We start from the raw sequence: 20,493 nt of genomic DNA on the forward strand, positions 1-20,493 counted from the left end.
AAGTCCAACATATGGACAGTAAACCTGTGTTTAAATGTGGGCGCTGAGATAATCAAGTTTGTGCTGCAGGTCTGTGGATTCTTTTACTTATATTACTCTGCACATGAGGAGGTTTTCACCACCTGATGATGGTTCATGTTTAAGGTGTGAACGCGCTGTGAGATAAAACACTTAGCAGCTCGTCAGGAATGAGAGCTGAGAGGGCCCGGTAGCAGCAGTCTTCCTCACATGCTAAGCAGCCTCTCTGGAGGAGCCTCCAGCTTGCCAATAGGGGTTCCATCTAATCCAACTAGTTTTCACTATCTTGCTGAGAAGCAAGAGTTTGCACATTAGCAATACATTAAGTTGAACAAAAGACACACATTCCCGAAACTTCTTTCAACGCTCAAACACATCCTCCACGGAGGCCCTGCTGAGCTGTGAGCTTGTTACGCACTCTCACATCAGATTTCTTGTGAGAAAACGACTGCAATGAATGAGGCGAGCATTCAGGAAACAGCTGCTCTATCCTCCAAGTTACTGTTGAACAAAATGGTAACTTACACTTTATAGTTTATCCCGTGCGTAATTCTTACTAACACCAAACATGAAGATACATTGAATTTCTAAATCAACTGCGTCCCCACGGCCCTTTATGTATTTGTGTCTTCTGAGTGGATTTAGGTATTTTCTAAAACACTAAAGAACCAACTTTCACTCAGAATAAATTGGCTTAGTTTGCCAAATTTTAAGGTTTATTAAACTTAAACTCATAAAAATACACTTTTTAGGTTTAAACCCCCGTGCGTAAATCCTTTAACACTGGTGCCAAAAGACGATTCGGCATTTTTCTTTTTTTTCTTTACTTGTTTGACATTTTCGAACTGTTTTCTGTCCTTTTCAGCACGCAGACCCTCCCCAGCCCCCTGGGCGACTAGTCGTTTTGCTCTCAGATAACGCGTCATTCCCTCTTCGATTACGCAGCAGGACTTACATGAAACTGTTAATTGTTTGCTCTTAAAGTAGAGTCAGCCTGGAGCCAACAGTCTGCCAGAAGTTAAGGACCGACTATCTGACCTCCCTCCCCGCCCCCTTCTCCGTGCTCCCTTGTCCGAACGTGCGAGCCGGTTTTACCCCCCCGGCTGGATCAGCATGACAAAGCAGTGGCCGGAGCCGAATCTCTTGGCACCACCCGCTTTGACGCACCTTGGAGAAAATTACGACAATCAACTTGACTTATGCAGAAATGTGGAGCCAAGCTTCCCTCCCAGCGGTGTAGCGCGGAGCGCACCAAGCCGAAACGCCGGGCATTGTGGCCCGGCTCCAATGTCTCCACAGCAGCTGCTGATGCGCCCAGAAAAGTGCTCCAGCACAAAAATTAATATGGATAAACCGGCCTCAACAACAAGCATGGCGCACAATGCTCATGCTCAAAACAACTTAACTGCGGAGAGTTTATCCAGAAATACATGGACGAGCAGTGACAAGGAGGAGAAACGCACCGGTGGTGGAAAGAAGAAGAACTACCAGCGTTATCCAAAACCACCCTACTCCTACCTCGCAATGATCGCCATGGTCATCCAGCGCTCCCCAGAGAAGAAGCTGACATTATCTGAGGTAAAAAAAAATAAGATAAAAAAAAAAGTTTGTGTTTTTAATTAAAACCGGGATCACGCTAACTTTTACGCACTGTGATGCTTGTGATCAGAACTTTATATATTCTCATCTTTTATGGAGAATAATCTTTTTTCCAAGAAGGAAAAAAAAACAATATTTACTTTAGACATCAATCAGTGGGAGGATACTCCCTCCTTAAATTAAAACAGTCAGGCAGTTCAAGAACTGAACTGACACTAAACAGCCACCTCTCTGTGACACTTGGGTGAGCAGTCTTCCTTGGTGCTGCGCTTTGATAAGGCAGGACAGCTGTGAAACCAGGCACTGATTTATATCACAAAAGTGATTAGATATACAGTAGGTTACATGATAACACAATGGAGATGGCTCAATCTGCTTCTCTGACTGTAGAATTCAATTAAATTCTCCTTCCAGTGTAGTAGTGTTTGAATTGTTGCTGTTCAATTGCAGGAACTTCATCAATCATGTGACGCAACCATGTGGAGATGTATTTTTTTTCTGTAACCCTCCTTGAATTTCTGTTTTGTTTCTAGATCTTAAAGGAGATCAGCAGCCTCTTTCCATTTTTCAAAGGGAACTACAAAGGTTGGAGGGATTCTGTGAGACACAATCTCTCTTCCTATGACTGCTTTGTTAAGGTTTGTATAAAAGTGTTGTGGTTTTAGCATATAATTGTACAATACATTCAAGACAAAAGTTGATTGTTTTCAAACATCGGCTTTAAAAACCTTTTTCTGTTTTTTTGGATAAGTCTGTTAAGGTTTCATAGCTTTTTATCCCCCACTTAGGTGTTGAAGGATCCTGGTAAACCTCAGGGAAAAGGGAACTTCTGGGCGGTTGAGTTAAGCCGTGTACCCCTGGAACTCCTGAAAAGGCAGAACACGGCCGTGTCACGCCAGGATGAGACAATCTTTGCTCAGGATCTGGCCCCTTACATCCTTCAAGGCAACCAGCAGGAATCTGAGCCGCCCCCTCCACCTATGACCTCCCTCCCTCCCATGCCAACAGAAAATCCTTCACATGGGCAAGACGACTTTTTCCGACCAAAGTTGGACTCATCCTTTGCCATCGACTCGCTGCTACACAGCCTACAACCGGCCTTGGGGCCAGGGGATGCAGACAGCGTTTCTACCGACTGCTGGGGGGAAGTGGACCGTGTTCGGCCTCTGCCCGCTGCACGACCTCCTTACGCCTCCTCTGCTCGCAGCGCCTCTGCCAGCTCTGCAAGCCCCGCTTCCACCTCCTCGTCCTCCTCCGATGAAGAATGGAAAGATTTTCCCCACCTGGGGAAGCGCCTTCCCCCAGAAGGTGAAACAGGGTCAGGGGGTTACGAGGATTGCAGGCCACCATCGAACAAATCTGCCAGAAGGGACACTGTTGCACCGCCATGGGAGCTCCCTACCTCCTATGCTAAATATGCTCCCCCCAATGCTGTGGCTCCACCAAGCATGCGCTTTAATGGAGGTCCCTTAATGCCACTGCATGGTGGACTGCCTCTTTATGGCTACAGTAGCTCACCTGTGACTCACAGCCACTTCTTAAGCCACACCTACTGGCCCATCATTCCCAGCAGCCGGGTGGCGGTCCAAGCCCCCCAGCTCATTATGGACCTGGACAACTTGTTGCAGACTGTACCTCCAAACAAGAGTGTGTTTGATGTTTTGGTTCATACTAGTCAGAATTCAAACCATCAACCGCAAAGTCAGTTCTCCTTGCAGAGTAGGGCGCCTCTAAACAGGTTCCATCCGTATTAACCCCCTCTGATCTGCAGCCAAACACATGAAGGTGGGAGGAGATGTGGAACCGGAGACTCCAGTCTCACCAGTGTCTTCATGGTTTCAGGTTCTTAAACCAAATGAAAACATGTTTATTTCTTAACTGAGTATATTTTAAAATAAGCTTCCCCTCTGTATGTGAAGTATTGCACAATTTCACTGAAACAAACCTACCTCGACAATCTATACAGCAAACAACTATCTACCTCAGTGTTTTGGTGAAATTCTGTTATACTGCAAGCTCTTTGCACTGCCGGTCTGTTTGCACTCGTTGTGCCGGCACGCCTTTGCTTTTATCATGTAACTAATGTAAATGTTTTTTCTAACTCCTTCAATGAGTTTGGAGTCAATTTCCATGGAATACCTACTGTGAGGGGCAGTGATTTTCTAATTTAAAAATGTAATTTTTTGTTTCATTCCACTCATCTTTTATTTGATGGCTCAGACAAAGAAGAACAAGTAGGTTTTGGCAAATGTTTTCCTTTTAATGTTTTGTTTTTGATCATTTAACCTTGTTAACAGACTCCCCTTTAACTGCAAATTTAAAAAGATCCAAAAAACCTTTTATTACTTGAACACACCTCAATCCAATTTTGTTTGGATCTGATGGTGTGAGGGATTCTAGCTGACAGAATGTATTGTAACGCCAGAACTGAACCACTACTGCCTAAAGCAACATGTTATGCATTTGCACTAATATTTTTTGTACTTTATTGTGTAAAGAAAACTGCCTTAAAATGTCCTTTTCTTTATGAGTGAATATTTGGCAAATTATGTTACAAGTGTCTCTAGAAACTAAACTGTTATGAGGAACTCGCCTCATGTTTTTGTTTTTTATACAGCTCATGTCATGTTCGCAAGTTCCAACCTTTTTTAGAGTTTACAATAAAACACGGCTTGTTTTAATAGTGCTGCTTAGTGTTGAATTTAACACTTAAAGTCTATATTTAGTGGCCCATTATCAATTTCAAAGTGGAAACTGCAGAATTTCTGCATCTTGAATTACAATTATTTTACTCTTAAAAAAACCACTGTGATTAGTTTGGCCAATCTGATGCAGATCATAATTTTAGTTGAATCATTTGGGAATAGATTTTAATCTGAAATCCTTTATGATAGTAAGTCTTACATTTATTTCCAAAGCAGCAACAGTGAAGGTTAATGCCATTCTGTTTGTCATCGAACAAAGCTTTAAAGATGCTTTAAGCAGTTAGAACATTTATGTCTAAGCAGTTTTTAATTTTTTTCCCTTGAAAAAAGTGAAAAACTATGATTTATTTTCCTGCAGCTTTAACACTATTAATAGGTATTTTTTATGGCAAACAAATTTGCTGCTTTTCAAATAAATAAAAGGAATAGTAAATTAATGCAAGGGTGGATGTTTTTAAATATAGGTTTATTACTTTTAACCTAGAACAGGATAAGTTAAAATGCCTTGATTAGAAAAACTGAAAGTACAAATAGTTTCATTGGCTGCTTCTCTGCACATGTATTAACATAAATACTAAAATGCTTTAAGGCCTCATTGTAACTGTATTTCCTTTTTTTTAATTTAGCACTTTATACATTATTAAAGGGGGTTAAGACAATGATACTTTTGCCTTTTAGTGAATTGTTAACTTTCAATTTTCAGTAACTTTAATTATCTCTTCATTTTTTTTTTGGTCTACACTGGTACACAACTCCACAGAGATTGAGTTGTGATCTCCAGTTGAACAGAGTGATAAAAAAAGAGCCTCTGTTGTGGAGTTTCTACATTTACATCAATGGTCCAGCAGTCGTCAGCCTCCTGCTGCTTCTCCTGCTGGGATCACTATCTGTGGATAAGCTGCTTACGCATGCCTGCACTCCCTCGCCATCCTTCTCCTCTGCTCCATGTCCACTCCTGTCACAGGAGGAGAGCACACTCGAAACAACCCCCCAAAGCGCACACACATCCCCCTGGGTTACTGCCACGCATGTTTTATGGTTGTCGAGCTTCAGGTCTTTTACAAAGTTTTTTTTCTTTTTCTTTGAATGAGTATTTAGAGAATCATTTGAAATATTGAGATTGATTTCTGAAAAAAAGTACCTGAGCTGAGGGATTACATTTTTTATTTGACACAAACAGAAGCTTAAAATGACGTATTTCTCAGATTTAATAGTAAATATGCTACACTCAAATATTGAGTGTAGCATATTTAGGACATTTTTCTGATTGGACTGAAAAATATAAAAACTAACAGGAAATTCTGAGCAACATTAGCAATGAAACCAGCTGTTGATAATTATAAGTCTAAGAGCTTCTTTGTGCTTTTGTTTTTGCTTTTCTATAAGTGCAGGAAAAAAATATGTTATGTTCAAAAGTGTAAAGTAATTGCTTGTAAACTTGTAAATTACATCTCTTCTAACTTCTAGAACCGTATTTATATCTTCAAAAGTGTTGCTGAAATGAGTTCCGAAGCCATTAAACCTTCATTTTTCAGAAGGGCTTCTGTGGATCTAAAGTCATTATTGTCACCCTCCTTGCCCATCAGCTCTCTCTTTTTAAACTCCCTCCTGAGCCATTCGGTATTCAAAGACGCTCCCCCTCTCCGGAAAGCTCTCATTCAACCGCCTTCGTTTACTCTGAGGTTTACTGTTTGCATCATCGGTCCCATAACCGCCTCCTCCAGGAGTGTACAGGCAGAACATGTCCTGTGGGGGGAGACAGATGCACGCAGATTAGAGTTGAAGCCTTTTTTGTAGGAGAACATCAACTATGTAACCACTTTTATAGTTTAATGTACCATGAAATGTTTTGTAAATCTACGTGTTGTGGACAAAGTGTGGAGGAAAACAAATATATATATATATATGTATTTGGTGTTAAAACAAATACCCAACATGAATGGTGCAGATCAGTCTCACCCCTGGCTGAAGAGAAACGCTGGTCTTGCCTCCCAGGTTGAGGACCCGCCCATCGTTTCTGTGGAGTAGGTTGAGCCCTGCTGCACCAGCCTCCCCGCCTGGAAAAAACATCATGTTGGAGGACGTGGAATAAATGTTAACGGAGATTTCAGAATTGACCTTTGAGTCCATAAGGGCGAGTGGCTCTTCTCTCAGTCAGCACCGACAGAACAACAGGTTTCCTAAACAGAAGCTTTCGAATCACGCCGTCTCCCCCACGGCACTTCCCGGCTCCCCCAGAGCCCGGTCGCAGAGAGAACTGCTCCAGAATCACAGGATACCTGGACGACAGCAGATGTTTCCACAATATCACAGCAGAAACTTCAAACTCATACAGTCATTTTTCACTTCTGGATCAAACAACCTCTTCTCTAGAATCTCGGGATCAGTGATGCGAGTGTTGGTCATGTGACTATGTACTCCACTCCGACCATTCCAGCTAGGCCCCGCCCCAGCTCCGCCAGCAACCGTCTCATAATAACCAACTTTCTCACTGCCGAATGAAATATTGTTCATGCAGCCCTGATGGGAACAAAACACATCAGCATTCAGGAAAAAGAAGGAATTCCGTTTATTTTTAGGACGTACGCATACAAGTGACGTCTTACCTGTGAGGCAGAGCACACCTCAAATGCCTTAAAGATGACATCGACCACTCTCTGGGATGTGAGCACATTTCCTCCAACCACAGCTGCATTCTGCGATGGCTGGAGGATAGAGCCAGGGGGGATGATGACACTGATTGGGGCAAGGCAACCCTGCAGAGGACAATAAAAGAAAGTTTTAAATATTGTACAATGTTTTCAGGGTTTTTACTCTTAACAGCTAATACCAGTTTTTGCTTGAGAGCATGTTTTCTTTTTGGTTCCTCATGCTGATTCCATTACGAAGAGTTTAGATGAATGCAGCGGAAATAAAAAAGCCCAAACCTTATGACTAGAAACCGCATCTGTGCAGTATGTTGGCCCAGTCTTCACATGAATTCTAGATTTAGATAAACTTGCTCAAAAATGACAGATAAGCAATGGGATGGCGAACGCTCCCAAATTAAATAAATCCCCCATGAACATCACCTGATTAAGGGGAATGTCCTGGCCGACCATGCAGCGTAGACAGTAGATGAGAGCAGACAGGGTGATGGCTCGTGGAGCGTTGCAGTTCCCCCACACTTCTGTTCCTGTCCCTGTGAAGTCAAACACTGCACTGCCCTGAAAAGAAGGTCATGTAGAAGTTATATTTTTCCAGATTTGCAGTTCCATTTAATCCCAGAATGATCAAAAATTCAGCCATCAGACATTTCTTTTCCCACCTCCTCTTCATTTATTTGGACCCGCAGTCTGATGGGCGTTCCATCATCCATAAAATCCTCAGCTTCCACCTCTAAGGCGCCGGTTTGCTGCTTCCAGCGGCGGGCAAAATCTCTTAGCATGTCCCTCACTGCTAGCTCAGCATTACTCTGAAACACACACATGCTCTAAAACAAAACACCATATTTAAAAAAAATACATATACTTGTTACCAGGCTTACCTGGATGTAGCCCATGTAAGCCTGAACCACAGCAAGGCCATAGGTGTCAATCAACTCCCCCACCAGCTGACTGCCCCTCTGATTGGCTGCAACCTGAGCCCGCAGATCCGACAGGTTGTCATGGAGATTACGAGTCCCAGAGCAGCCTGGGTACTGGGCCGGAGCCATGAGAGCTTCAGTCACAGCTGATATGGTAAAAAGTGGGAGAGGATAGAGGAAAACAGGGGCAAATAAGCTGATAAGACGTTATCAAAGGACATGAATGTTAGAAAAGGTATGTTTTTGTATATTTGCCCATGATTAGTGATTTCACACTTAAACAGGGCATCATTATTGTTATAGAATTCACGCTCAAAATGCTCTTTTCCGTAAACTGACTAAAACAAAAGATCCACAAAATATTTTTACAGCACAAAAATTAAATCTGATTTGATTTTTGGTCCCCACGTTTTCCCTACTTTTTGCTTTAAATCAAAGAAAGTGCAAATATCAGAAATCTCAGAGACTGTTATAATAAAAGATGACTAAAGTAACTAAAATAATTTAAATATAAATTGTTGGAAAAGAGAGACTCAAGATTTTCGCTGTCACTTCAAAACAGTCTTTTTGAATGAATGAGCCAAATTTACCTTTGAAAATTTTAAAAGACCTTCTTACATTAAGAACATGCATTTTTCTGATGATGGATGGAGTATTTTAAGAAAATTAAACTTACAATTGCATTTCTGAGTAGTTCTTTTTAAATTATTAAAAGACTCAGGAGCAAATAAAAAAATGCAATTTGAAAAAGAGTTTCTCTGTGACAAAGAAAATACTCCGGGCAGGCCACTAGCTTCCTGCTCTGCTCCACAACAGGGAGGGGAAGGGGGGCGGGGTTGCTCAGCAATAACAGTCCCTCCCACAACTCAGAGGTGAATTTCTAATGAACCACTGCCGCTCTGCAGAAACTGTGTCCAAGAAACCAACACAGGTTTTTTTTAATTTAGGCTAAAAACTGCATATTCATAATTAAAAGACCCTTGGGAATGCTTTAAAAATAGATAATCAGTGTGGCACTTTGATTGAAACAGTGTTTAGTGAAATTAACTTTGGAACAGCAAAGTCCTTTTCTTATACTTGTTTTTGTTTACCTTCCTCCTGGAAAACCCCTCCGGTAACAAGCTTAAAGGAAACGAAGACTGCACCCTCCTGCTGAAGGGAATTGGAGTGGGGGGGCATGGATCCTGGAGTGATGCCCCCTATATCGGCATGATGTCCCCTGCTGGCTACAAAGAACACGGGACCGCTCACTCCTGTCCTGAACACCTGAGATGAGAAGAACCAAGACAGCAGTCACAAAAGGATGAGGGTCCAGGAAAAAAAAGGGGAATAAGGGTGAAAGACAGAAGCTGACTGGAGTGATGACGGTTAGGTCTGGGAGGTGGCTGCCGCCAGCACAGGGGTGGTTACTCAGGATAACGTCTCCTTCTCTCAGCTTGTTCCCCTGTGCTCTGATCTGCAAAGAACAGACACTACAGTCTGTTCATGCATCTTCTCCAGCAGCATTCTTTGGAAGCACGCTTTTCCCACCTGGTACTGGACAGTTTCCTGCATGGCTCCCAGGTGAACAGGTATGTGAGGTGCATTGGATACCAGACCTCCATCCGGTCCAAACACGGCACAAGAGAAGTCAAGGCGCTCCTTGATGTTTGTGGAGATGGAGGTTCTCTGAAGGACTCTTCCCATCTGCTCTGTGATGGATGTCAGAATGTTATCATCTAACATCCAATTGTCTTGAACTTCTCTGTCCTTCCTCCTTTATTTCATTTTTCTCTGAAGCATACCAGCTATGCTCATGAAGCGGTGGGAGAAGATGGAGAGCTGCACCGTGTTGAGCTCCGTGCCGAGGATGCAGTGAGGATCTGAGCCCACAGTCATGCAGACGTCCCCCCCTTCTGTCAGGTGGGCTTCACAGCACGGCTCCACAAGGATGGTGCTGCAATAAAAAGCCATTTACAATTCCACCTTAACAAGCCAAGTCAGCTCCAAGTCTGTCTAAAAAGGAAAACGCACCAACAAATTTTCACAAAAATGTGATACTTTACAGCTTGAAACAAATTTGAAACATTTCAAAAAACAACAGCGTAACGAGCAGTGGCATAGAAACCTGCCTGTTTTTGTCGATGATGATGGCTGGTCCCTGGATGCTTTGGCCAAGCGGCAGCTCCTCCCACAAATACACACTGGTGTCCCGGTAACCTCCTTCAAAGTAACACTTGGTCTTCTGCAGACAACAACAAAGATGCGATAAATATCTAAAATATCATTTCGGTTCCTAAAATAAAAGAATAAATCAAATTAAAAACAAAGGCAGTGGATGCTGGATGCTTGATTTACCGTAACAGCTTTGAGTTGTCTCTGTCCCATTTTTGGTTCATACACTGATTTAATGCCAGATTTCCCACAACCCCTCACTCTGATGTCATCCACCATGATGGGTCTATCTGGAATGGTGAATCCAAACTCTTTTAGATATCTGAAAAAAAGGAGCAAATATGTTAACAAAAATTACACAAACAAATAAAAAAACCTGACTCTTTCAAAAATGCTAACCGCTTGGTGAAGGCACTGCGGAAGTCTCCAGATCGACAGGATTGGGCGTTACTGGGGTAGCCAGCATTGGTAACCATGAGAGCACAGTCAGTGCCTTCATATCGCAGGTGGAGGAAAACCTCTGTGGTTATCTGATCACTAAGGGGGAAAAAAAGACAAATCAAGCATGTAGACTCAGAAACATAAAGTTTTATACAAAAAAAATGAAGAATGTAATGTTAATAAAACAGTAAAATTGATTTTGAATATGGTAAGGGGCTGATGGAGATTTAGTTGAAGCAAAAAAAAACCCCAGAAGATATTTGTTTTAGGGTTATTCAACATCTTTAAATGAACACAAAATCTCATTACTATTTCTTTATTGATGGGTGGATTTTGGCCATTGTTTTTGGAATGAAGGACGTTTCTTTAGTGTGGTTGATAATAAATGCTGCTTATGAAGAAGAAATGCGCTACTCAGCAACATTTATTTGTACAGAATTTTCCAACATGCAAGAAAAAAGTAAAAGAAAAAAAAAAGCGAAACTAATTTTTTTTTTACTGACCTCTTAAAGCCTCGTGCACAGAGCGTATCGTGACAGCGTTTGGAGAGCTGCTCCATCCTCCGGTCAAGCTCACTGAAGGACTCCTGCACGTACTGCAGCGAGCACGGCTCCTGCACCTCCTCTACAACATCTGCCAGAGCCAGGCCGTAGGCTGACAGGATGCCGCTGTACCTGAAACACACAGAGAGTCACTGCGCTGTCGCTCACACAGCAACGTTTTCCAGAGCACATGTTATTGTCCTTACTTGTGAATAAACACAGTCTTCATCCCCAAGGATCTAGCGATTGCACAGGCGTGTTGACCACCAGCCCCACCAAAACAGGCCAGTACATGCTGGGATGTGTCGTGACCCTTTGCCTATTCACAGACATTTCTTGCTTATTGATTATTCATTTTTTTAATGTAATAGGTGAAATACATTAATATAGCTAATACCTGTGTCAGAGCCCTGATGGGTCGACACATGGCCTCGTTAGCAACACGAATGAATCCCATAGCAACTTCCTCCACGCTCATTTTGGGTTGGCTGTTTTCCAACAAACTGTTGCGTGAGTTTGTGTCGCCATTTGCATCAGCCTGAATATAAAACAGTTATCAAAAAGACGTGACAATCAGAAAGATCCTTAAATGTTGAAAAAGTTTAAGTATGCAAACAAGGAAAATCAATAAGCTGAATTCAGAAAAATATTAATTGGCAAAAGAAATAAACATACCAATAAACACCAATAAATAAAGTGTTGGTACTTGTGATTGGTTAGAAGCCAGGAAGAGGTTGATCTCCTCAGTCATGTGATGTAAATGCTCCATGGTCTCCTCCAAGGACAAAGGCTCATCTTCTCCGGGCCCAAAGATTTTGGGGAAAAATGAAGGAAGGAGACGACCCAAAGCTAAGTTGGCATCTGTCACAGTCAGGGGGCCACCTAAAGAAAAAACTCAAACTGAATAAAACTGCAATATTTCCATTTCCTTTTGGTTTAGTTAATATTATTTTGTGTAATGCTTTTAGATTTTCTCAGAAACACAATTTAAGAAAAAAAGATTTAATTGACAGAAAACAAAAGTCTATCTTTTCAGCTCCAAATTTCAGACATAGAAACTTTATTAAAACTTTCATGCATTGGATTATTAACCTAAAGGACTGGGGGAAAAGATGGAAAAATCACTAACTTAAATTTGGAATTGTCGTCAAATGTGGAATAACTATCAAACAAAATCTTAAAAAAGGCGGGTCAACCTAAAACACAAAAACCTTTCCACCTTTCCTGTAGCATGTCGGGCCTGGGTGTGCTCCTGCAGACTCTGGTCCAACTACAAACATCCCTGATCTGTTAAAAATAAATATTAAAAAAAAAGAAGCAACAGCAGATCATTTAAAAAGTCCATAAAGCCACCAAAAAATCTAAAATTCAACATGAGCCTCAAATCACAGGACTGCTTGTTTAACCACTTTGTTTTGGTAGGAATTCATTTTATAAATGACACAAGGGATGCCTTTCATAGAGACAAATAGGCCACAAAATTAAAATAAATTAATAAACAAGAAACTAATAAAGTAAAATATACGGTAACTTATTTTTCCAACTTACTGAGTAAAAAAGATTAAAATTGTACAGATGTGGGAGGCAAACTCATCTTTAATAGGAAAAAATAACTTTTTTTAACCTGAAAAAGAGTCTGGAACCTCCTCCTGCAGCCACAGTATTGATGTCGAGCTGAGGGGCTTGCAGGGTGACCCCGGCTGTGGTAGCCTCAAACACGTGTTCGTACTGGCCTGCATAACGACTCACATCAGTGGAGGTTCCTGCAGGAGAAACAACAAACCGGGAAGTGAAAGAGACATGTTTCTGTCTTTAAGTGCAGACATTTGAGTGTTTTTCTCCTCCAGGTCGTGGCGAATTCCTGAACCTGCTCCTGCTCGAGCATTCTTTCTGTCTATAGAGAGATGTTCATCTCCACAGTCGCCTCATGCATGCTCAGCATGTGCTGGTACATTATTTAAAAAAAGCATTATTAATTTAAGGCTTACCACCCATGTCAAAGCCAATTACAGGCTTTTTCTCTATTTGATTGTACGATGTGATGGCGTATCCCACAACCCCTCCTGCTGGCCCCGATAGAACGGCTCTGGAGCCACAGAACTGCTCCATGGGAGTCAGACCTCCATCAGACTGCATGAACAACACGTCCACATCCTGATGACACAAAGGGATAGCTTTAAGGCACCTCTGCCTGTGTGTCCATTCTGAAAATAATCAGGTAATCAAGGAGATCAATATTTGGACACACACCTTAAGGCCACCCTTAAAGCCTGCAGTGAAGCCTTTCAAATACTGGTGAATTTTAGGGGTGAGGTAAGCGTCGGCACACACTGTGTAGCCACGAGGGACCGCCCGCACCATCGGCATGATCTCACTGGACAGGGACACCTGCGTGAAGCCCAGACGGCGAGCCAGAGAGCCCACTGCTTTCTCATGATCAGACCAGCTGAAATACAGAAAGAAGAGTGTGACATAAAAACTTCCATGCAATGTCCGTAATATCTGTCTAAAAAGATAAGACAATTTTCAAGGGTTTTTAAAGTAAAAATAAAATGCAAGGAATTGTGAGAGTGCGGTTTTAGCCTAATACTAAAACTGGGAAGTAATCAAAACAACAATTCTTGGCGCTGACGTGTAAGAGTGCAGCAGAAGAACAGCCAGACTGCTGATGCCACGTGACAAAACTCCTTTCAGGTCCTTTTCCACTTGCTCCAAATCTAGCTCCCCCCACACCTCAAGAGAGTCGCCTGTGCTGCCTGAGAAACACAGATTATTTCTTATTTTGTGAAGATTCAAAAACAGTCAGAGCAGCTGGTAAATTCAAGACTAAAATACATTTTTTCTGTTGCTTTTGATAGATTTTAAAGCAAAATAACCTCATAGACATTATTATTATTATTTGTAGCACATCTTCAAAATGAGACTAACATTTTATTTAGGAAGATAATAAATTGTTTGAAAAATTGTAGAACCAGAAGCTACCAACTATCCTTATTTTCAATATTTAGGGTAAAATGTTACTCAAAGTATTTATTACAGTATTAAGTTTTTTAAAGAAAACACAGTGGCAAATTATTCCAGGCTTTAATTCCTCTTGACAGCTGGTTTTCGCTATCCTTTTTAATGCCTATTTTCAGAAAGAAATGCTCCTAATTAACTTGTAAAACACAACAGAACATTCATTTATCAAGAAAGGGCTTAGATAAATATGTCATTAAGAAAATCCCATATAAAATGGTGTTAACAACAAACATTGCAGGTTATTTTTTACAAAAGCTATAAAGGCCACAAAACAAAATGTGTTTTTTTTTATTAATAGGAAAGAAAGGTTTCTCTCACACCTTTCACAACACGTCTGGTCTCTTTCATTGGCAGCGCGCAGTCATCTTGCCTAAGTACAACTCGTTCATCCACCTCGATGACCTCCTCATACAACACATCAGGCATTGCAACTTCCTGTTTAACACAAAAGTGGTAGCAAAAATACAGTAAACTCACTAAACATAGGTTATGGCTCTTAAATCAAGAATAGTTTTTTTTTTATTATTGCAGCTGTTTCATCTCACATGGTGCAATATTTGAAAAAAATGAAGTTCAACCTAATTTGTTAATGATACAACTAGTCTGAGGGCAAACTCCAGGGCCTTCTACCACACTTTGCATCATGAGCTAATAACTAAACCTGCAGCAACACTAGTGGGATTTAAGCAGGGGGGGGGGGGGGGGGTGACGATGAGGATGAGAAGCAATAGAATCACAGCCACAGCAGACAAGGAGCAACAACTACAGACCAAATCAAACAGCTTTGGTCTGGCCTGCGTGCCAATATGCAGCAGGTCCTTGAAGCCCTTTGTGACCAGAAGTGCTGTCCTTTCTCCTTCTCTCTCCAGAAGCGCATTGGTTGCGACTGTAGTGCCCATTCTGATCCAGCCAATCAGAGAGGTGTCCACAGGCTGACTGCGAGGGAAAGTCTGCCCTGTTTCCTAAAGAGGAATGCATAAAAATATGTAAAGAAAAATAAATTGATGGACGCAAACATAAACTGCTCCGTGGTCGCTGCATCTCATTATTTCATAGTTAGATAGATGCATTACCTTGAGCTTCACTCTAACAAAGAGACAACCGTGTTACCTCCTCCAAAACTCTGCGGATGCCCTCAGTGGGAGCATCTTTGTAGTTCTGGGGGTCTCTGGACAGCAGCTTTAGGACCCTCTCACGGCCGTCAGGCAGCCGAGCGAACACGTCTGTGAAGGTGCCGCCCCGGTCGATGGCGAAGTCAAACTTCCCTGTGGTCTCAGCCATGATGAGGACAGAGAAAAGCCGCTCCTTGGTCAATGATTTGTTAGAAAAGCTGAAAGACAGAGGACATCCGTAGAATTTTTAAATGTATTTCCAACACTACATCTCTTTTTAGTTCTTTAATATAACGGACTCCAAATGGACACACATTCCCAACACTACATGATCAATAAATTCACAGTTACTGCAACTATAATGGCACATCTTAAAAAAATGCCATAAATTTTAGTTTATAACATTTGTTGTCTGATAAAATAATAATTATTTTTTATAGTTGGGTTGTTAAAAACGTTTTGTTGTAAAAAGAGGTTAAAAGTGTGCAAAGGGGTAATAAAAAACACAACATTCCTTTTTGTCTACAAAACAAACAACACATTACTTAAAAGAAAATAATAGTGCCTGGATCAGATTAATCGAGATTGCATTTTGAGCATACGTTTGCATTTATAAACTGAGCCTAAAAACTGAAGTCAGGGGCCTGTTTCAGAAAGGAGGTTCAACCAACTCTGAGGTTGAACTTGAACTCTGAGTTGGTCAATCGGGAGATTAACAACTCTGAGTTTTCTGTTTCAGAGAAGCTGATCCGAGTTAGATCAATCAACTCTGAGAGGACTGATTCGGAGGTGAGCGTGCGCACCGCGACTATAAGAAGCCATTATCAATGGAGCGCAGATATCACGAGTCACCATGGCAACCGTGAAAAAAAGAGGTCTGCATATTTTTCGCCAGCTGAACTTGACGTGCTGCTGCAGAGTTACAGTGAATATGAGCACATGTTCTGGAAGAAAAGCAACACCGCTGCATCTGCAAAACAGAGACAGTTAGCGTGGAAAACATAGCTGCTCAAGTTAATGCCTAAGTTTGCATTTAAATCATTGTTATAAAATATTGACTGTAATAACTTTTTAAATAGCGTAAGGAGTGAAATAAAAAATGGCGATATTAAGGTGTACTTTTGAAGTGTTATTCCTGGTGTAAATGCATGAAATGCTGCATAGTGTACAGAACCAATCTGGGGGGGGGGGGGGGGGGGGGCATTTAACGTCGGTAATGTTTAGAGGACTTTTTCTATTAACCTTCCCCTCTTGCAAACGTTGGTCAGTTTAATATTAATACATGCAATTGTGTTTTTAAAAGTGAACTTTTGTCTACTGTTGAACCTTTCGCTGCGCGAAGACTTCTCCTTTCTTTTCTCTCGTCTTTCCGACCGACCGTGGTCAGAAGCGCAGGGGAGATTTCCTTCAGGGCCGAAGGGAATTCTCCTTCGGGGTTCACTTCCCGTTCGAAACCCTCAACCTCCAGAGCGGATAAAGAATGACTCCAAAACAGTTATTCTGGGAATGACACCTTCTCTTTATTTAACTAAGTGCTCCGTCCCTCTGAACACACAATATATACCACGCACACACCTCCGCTCCGCTCCGTGCTCACCCCCCCCCCCCCCCATCTGCACCTGCAATCGCCCCTCCCCTTGTCTCTCGTGGATCGCACCCCGCTCAGCACACACACGCTGCAACACTACCCTTGTATTGATCAAGTGGTATAGGTTTATATGGGATTAAGAAAGTAAGCAGTGCTAGCAAATTGTGTTTCCAAAAAGTAATTGTTACATTAATCTAATTCAATGTCCCTGATTTCATTTTCATGTAGATGCAATCCTGCAGGAATTAAAAGAACATGGCAGCAGCTAAAAATGAAGTATAAAAACATAATTCAATCAGGTCAAATATGAGCATGTCATGGATGTAAGCTTTGTTGACAATATTTGACATATGAAACATCTACATAGCAATATCTAATGTTGTTTTCATTGTATATATGTAATTGACTGCAACGAAAAACGGTAAAGCTCAAACAAAAACGTATGGGGAAATGACAAAAAAACGAGTCATCTCAAAATCCTCGTACGACGTAAATGTAATTCTCTACGAATTAATGCAGCCTCCTCGTCTATTGGGTCCTCCAAAAAAGAACAAGCCATTCTTGTCACTTAGACCGTCTCTGTGTGACGGACATTTGGGCAATGAAGGTTAAAGCGAAAAATACCGCTTCGTCTTTAAAAAGGGGAGGGGACCGGCAGAAACTTTGAGTTTGGAGAATAAAACCTGCTCCCGACCAGGTTAGGTTCACAGCATAAGTAACCATGGATACTGACTCCGAGTAAAAGTTACCTCTCTTTCAGAAACGGGTTTGACTTACTCTGCTTTCTCTGGTTTAACAAACCTCCCATTCTGAAACGGAAAACCCAGGTTTCCCTGATTTCAGGGTTAATGCACTCAGAGTTTACACTTAACCTCCTTTCTGAAACAGGCCCCAGGACTCGTGAAATTATGCACACAGGCTAGATGGTGCAGCAGATCACATGCAGCTTCAAAAGAATACGTCAAAGCACACCTCTGCCCTCCAAACTCCCGAAAGCATGGATGGAAACGGATTTTACACTGACAGCTTATTTCAGCTGACGTGACCTTTACTCTGAAACTCCGGAAGCTTCAAAGAGGCTGCTGCAGATTGTGAATCACCGAAGCTCAACACTAAGACAAATTTGTTTTACCTTGTTGCTGGTTGCGTTTTATAAGCAGTCTGTTCCTCCTTTTGAAAGGCAAACCGACAAAACACGGTCGGGTTGTTGTTTCTGCACGCAGGTTTGAGCTCCGCCCCTTTCGGCGACCCGTAGATCTTTGCTACCACAAACACATGCACAGAAAAACCAAACTGTTGATATCCCTGCTGATATGCTATCATTTTCCTGGAAAGCACAAAGTATTTTGAATTCCTGCAGCCGATTTACGCATAAACTGTAGACACACAGTCTGTCTGTAAAAAAAAAAAGTTTAACTCTTTGGTCATAAACTAACGTAAAGCCTAAAGAAAATCAAATAATACACCGAATAAACATAATTTACAAAAAAAAAAAAACAACAAACCACATGTGAACTATAAGTAGTCCTAACACGTAAATTATATTTTTCATCGCTTTTATTTTTTGTTTGTTTGTTGTTTCTGTATGGGTTTCACAATACTATAATCATTGACTTCATGATAATATACCAGTAAATAACCAAAAAAGAGGATCCTGCAGAAGAGTTAGGAAGATCTATTCGCTTTGTCACTAGTAAACTGATGATTTTTGCAGATCAAAGTACTAAACATATAGAAAATATTCAAGAACATCAACACCACACCCCTCTTTTTCTCTCGACATGGTACATTCCAATCTTTTTTCATTTCGCTTGGAAATGTCTTCTTTCTCTTTCGGCTTTTCCCATCAGGGGTCGCCACAGCGAATCATCGTTTTCCACTTCACTCTGTCATGGACATCTTCTACACTAACATTAGCCAACTTCATGTCCTCTGTTAAGACATCCATATATCTCCTCTTTGGCCGTCCTCTTGCCCTCCGGCCAGGCAGTTCCATCTCCAACATCCTTCTACCAATATATCCACTATCCCTCCTCTGAACATGTCCAAACACTCTCAGTCTGGCTTCTCTGACTTTGTCGCTAACACAGGCAACATGAGCTGTCCCTCTGATGTACTCGTTCCTTATCCTGTCTAACCTGGTCACTCCTAAGGAGAACCTCAACATCTTCATCTCCGCTACCTCCATCTCAGCCTCTTGTCTCTGTCTCACTGCTACCGTCTCTAACCCATAGAGCAGAGCTGGTCTCACCACAGTTTTGTACACCTTTCCTTTGAGTCTTGCTGACACTCTTCTGTCACACAACACTCCTGACACTTTCCTCCACCCGCTCCAACCTGCCTGCACTCGCCTCTTCACCTCTTTTCCACACCCCCCATCACACTGAACTGTTGACCCCAAGTACTTAAACTCCTGCACCTTCTTCACCTCAGCCCCCTGTAACCTAACGCTTCTACCTTGATCCCTCTCGTTCAGACACATGTATTCTGTCTTCCTACGACTGACCTTCATGCCTCTTCTTTCCAGAGAAAACCTCCACCTCTCTAGCTGTTCCTCCACCTGCTCTCTACTCTCACTGCAAATTACAATGTCATCCGCAAACATCATTGTCCAGGGAGATTCCTGTCTTACCTCGTCTGTCAGCCTGTCCATCAGCATAGCAAACAAAAAGGGACTCAAGGCTGATCCTTGGTGTAGTCCCACCTCCACCTTGAACTCCTCTGTCTGACCTACAGCACATCTCACCACCGTCATACTTCTCTCATACATGTCCTGAACTACTCTGACATACTTCTCTGCCACTCCAGACGACCTCATACAGTACCACAGCTCCTCCCTCGGCACCCTGTCATACGCCTTCTCTAAATCTACGAACACACAATGCAGCTCCTTCTGACCATCTCTGTACTTTTCCATCAACATTCTCAAAGCAAATCATTTCGCTTGGAAATGTAATCAGGATTATTAACGTTCTGATTAAAAAGCTGGATTTATGTTTAGTTCTATTATGTGGTTGATTTCAGAAACAATTAAGTTTAATTATTATGTTATAGTGTACTGTGCAAATGTTACTGAGACACCTAAAAACGAAGAAGCAACTCAAAAACACAATACCGTAATTGAGCTACACAATTTTAGAACCTGAATGGAAAAATATATCTAGAATAATATATGATATGAGTGTATTCACAAAGTGTTTTCAACTTTTCTATCAGAGGTCCTGGTGGTGACACTTTGGTATAAAAGAGAAAAGCAGTCCTGTCTCTGCATAAACTGCTACGCGGTGCATTCAAAGAATCCTGAAACCTCTGAAAACCCATGTGTTCCTAAAACCATTCCAGGGGGTACTTCAGGTAAAAACTAAAAGATTTAAAAATCAGTGGAACATGCATTTAAACACCCCAAATTAAATCCATACATTAATTTTTATTAAGACTCTTTTTTTTAAATTTAAGAACCAATATTTTAATATATGAACCGCAAAAAAGGTTAAATGAATATATTTAAGTAAGTTACAATGCCAGTTTTCTAAATAGAAATGTCTTGCACCCTCATCTTTTGTTAGTTCATTTCTTTTCATACTGCCAATCCTTTTTTATTCATTCATAAAATGTAGCAAATCCATGAAGCTGCCTTCTCATGCTTTTATGTATATTTAACAATTTTTCTCACAAAGGGTACCATACAAAATTGGAAAATAGGTTAATAGCCTTTAAATTAAAATATGTGCTCAAAAAAATCAAAATC

The 20,493-nt window shown here is 41.4% G+C and overlaps 2 protein-coding genes across 3 annotated transcripts; one reads left to right on the forward strand and one right to left on the reverse strand.

Moving 5' to 3' along the window:
* Positions 1 to 1,131: 1,131 nt before the first annotated feature.
* Positions 1,132 to 3,371, forward strand: foxh1 (forkhead box H1). The gene is made up of 3 exons (NM_001160471.1): positions 1,132 to 1,596; positions 2,151 to 2,255; positions 2,406 to 3,371. The coding sequence occupies exons 1-3, from the start codon at positions 1,132 to 1,134 to the stop codon at positions 3,369 to 3,371; spliced, it is 1,536 nt and encodes a 511-aa protein (NP_001153943.1).
* A 1,674-nt stretch (positions 3,372 to 5,045) lies between these two features.
* oplah (5-oxoprolinase, ATP-hydrolysing) lies at positions 5,046 to 18,008 on the reverse strand. 2 transcript variants are annotated; one of them, XM_004081005.4, is made up of 28 exons: positions 17,878 to 18,008; positions 15,156 to 15,375; positions 14,816 to 15,007; positions 14,366 to 14,480; positions 13,657 to 13,780; positions 13,275 to 13,470; positions 13,013 to 13,178; positions 12,649 to 12,787; positions 12,244 to 12,311; positions 11,731 to 11,906; positions 11,422 to 11,562; positions 11,231 to 11,343; positions 10,986 to 11,156; positions 10,441 to 10,578; positions 10,225 to 10,363; positions 9,999 to 10,111; positions 9,672 to 9,823; positions 9,418 to 9,578; positions 9,242 to 9,343; positions 8,979 to 9,153; positions 7,849 to 8,033; positions 7,630 to 7,776; positions 7,394 to 7,528; positions 6,929 to 7,078; positions 6,685 to 6,842; positions 6,441 to 6,601; positions 6,282 to 6,379; positions 5,046 to 6,068 (listed from the first exon to the last, which is right to left on the reverse strand). In XM_004081005.4, exons 2-28 carry the CDS (start codon positions 15,324 to 15,326, stop codon positions 5,919 to 5,921), a joined length of 3,936 nt encoding a protein of 1,311 aa, XP_004081053.1. In that variant the 5' UTR covers positions 15,327 to 15,375; positions 17,878 to 18,008; the 3' UTR covers positions 5,046 to 5,918. The 2 variants fall into 2 exon arrangements, with proteins under 2 accessions (XP_004081053.1, XP_023806010.1); XM_023950242.1 differs by lacking the exon at positions 17,878 to 18,008 and having other exon boundaries at positions 15,119 to 15,214.
* Positions 18,009 to 20,493: the final 2,485 nt, after the last annotated feature.

This window comes from Oryzias latipes, chromosome 20 (assembly GCF_002234675.1).
Source record: "Oryzias latipes chromosome 20, ASM223467v1".
Lineage (NCBI taxonomy): Eukaryota > Metazoa > Chordata > Actinopteri > Beloniformes > Adrianichthyidae > Oryzias > Oryzias latipes.

Coding starts and splice junctions, on each gene's coding strand:
- foxh1 (NM_001160471.1), top strand. CDS start 1,132: ATGACAAAGCAGTGGCCGGAGCCGAATCTCTTGGCACCACCCGCTTTG. Junction 1,597..2,150: donor AGAAGCTGACATTATCTGAG/GTAAAAAAAAAT, acceptor TTTTGTTTCTAG/ATCTTAAAGGAGATCAGCAG. Junction 2,256..2,405: donor CCTATGACTGCTTTGTTAAG/GTTTGTATAAAA, acceptor TCCCCCACTTAG/GTGTTGAAGGATCCTGGTAA.
- oplah (XM_004081005.4), bottom strand. CDS start 15,326: ATGGCTGAGACCACAGGGAAGTTTGACTTCGCCATCGACCGGGGCGGC. Junction 15,008..15,155: donor TCCGCAGAGTTTTGGAGGAG/GTAACACGGTTG, acceptor ATTCCTCTTTAG/GAAACAGGGCAGACTTTCCC. Junction 9,154..9,241: donor ACCTAACCGTCATCACTCCA/GTCAGCTTCTGT, acceptor TTCTCATCTCAG/GTGTTCAGGACAGGAGTGAG.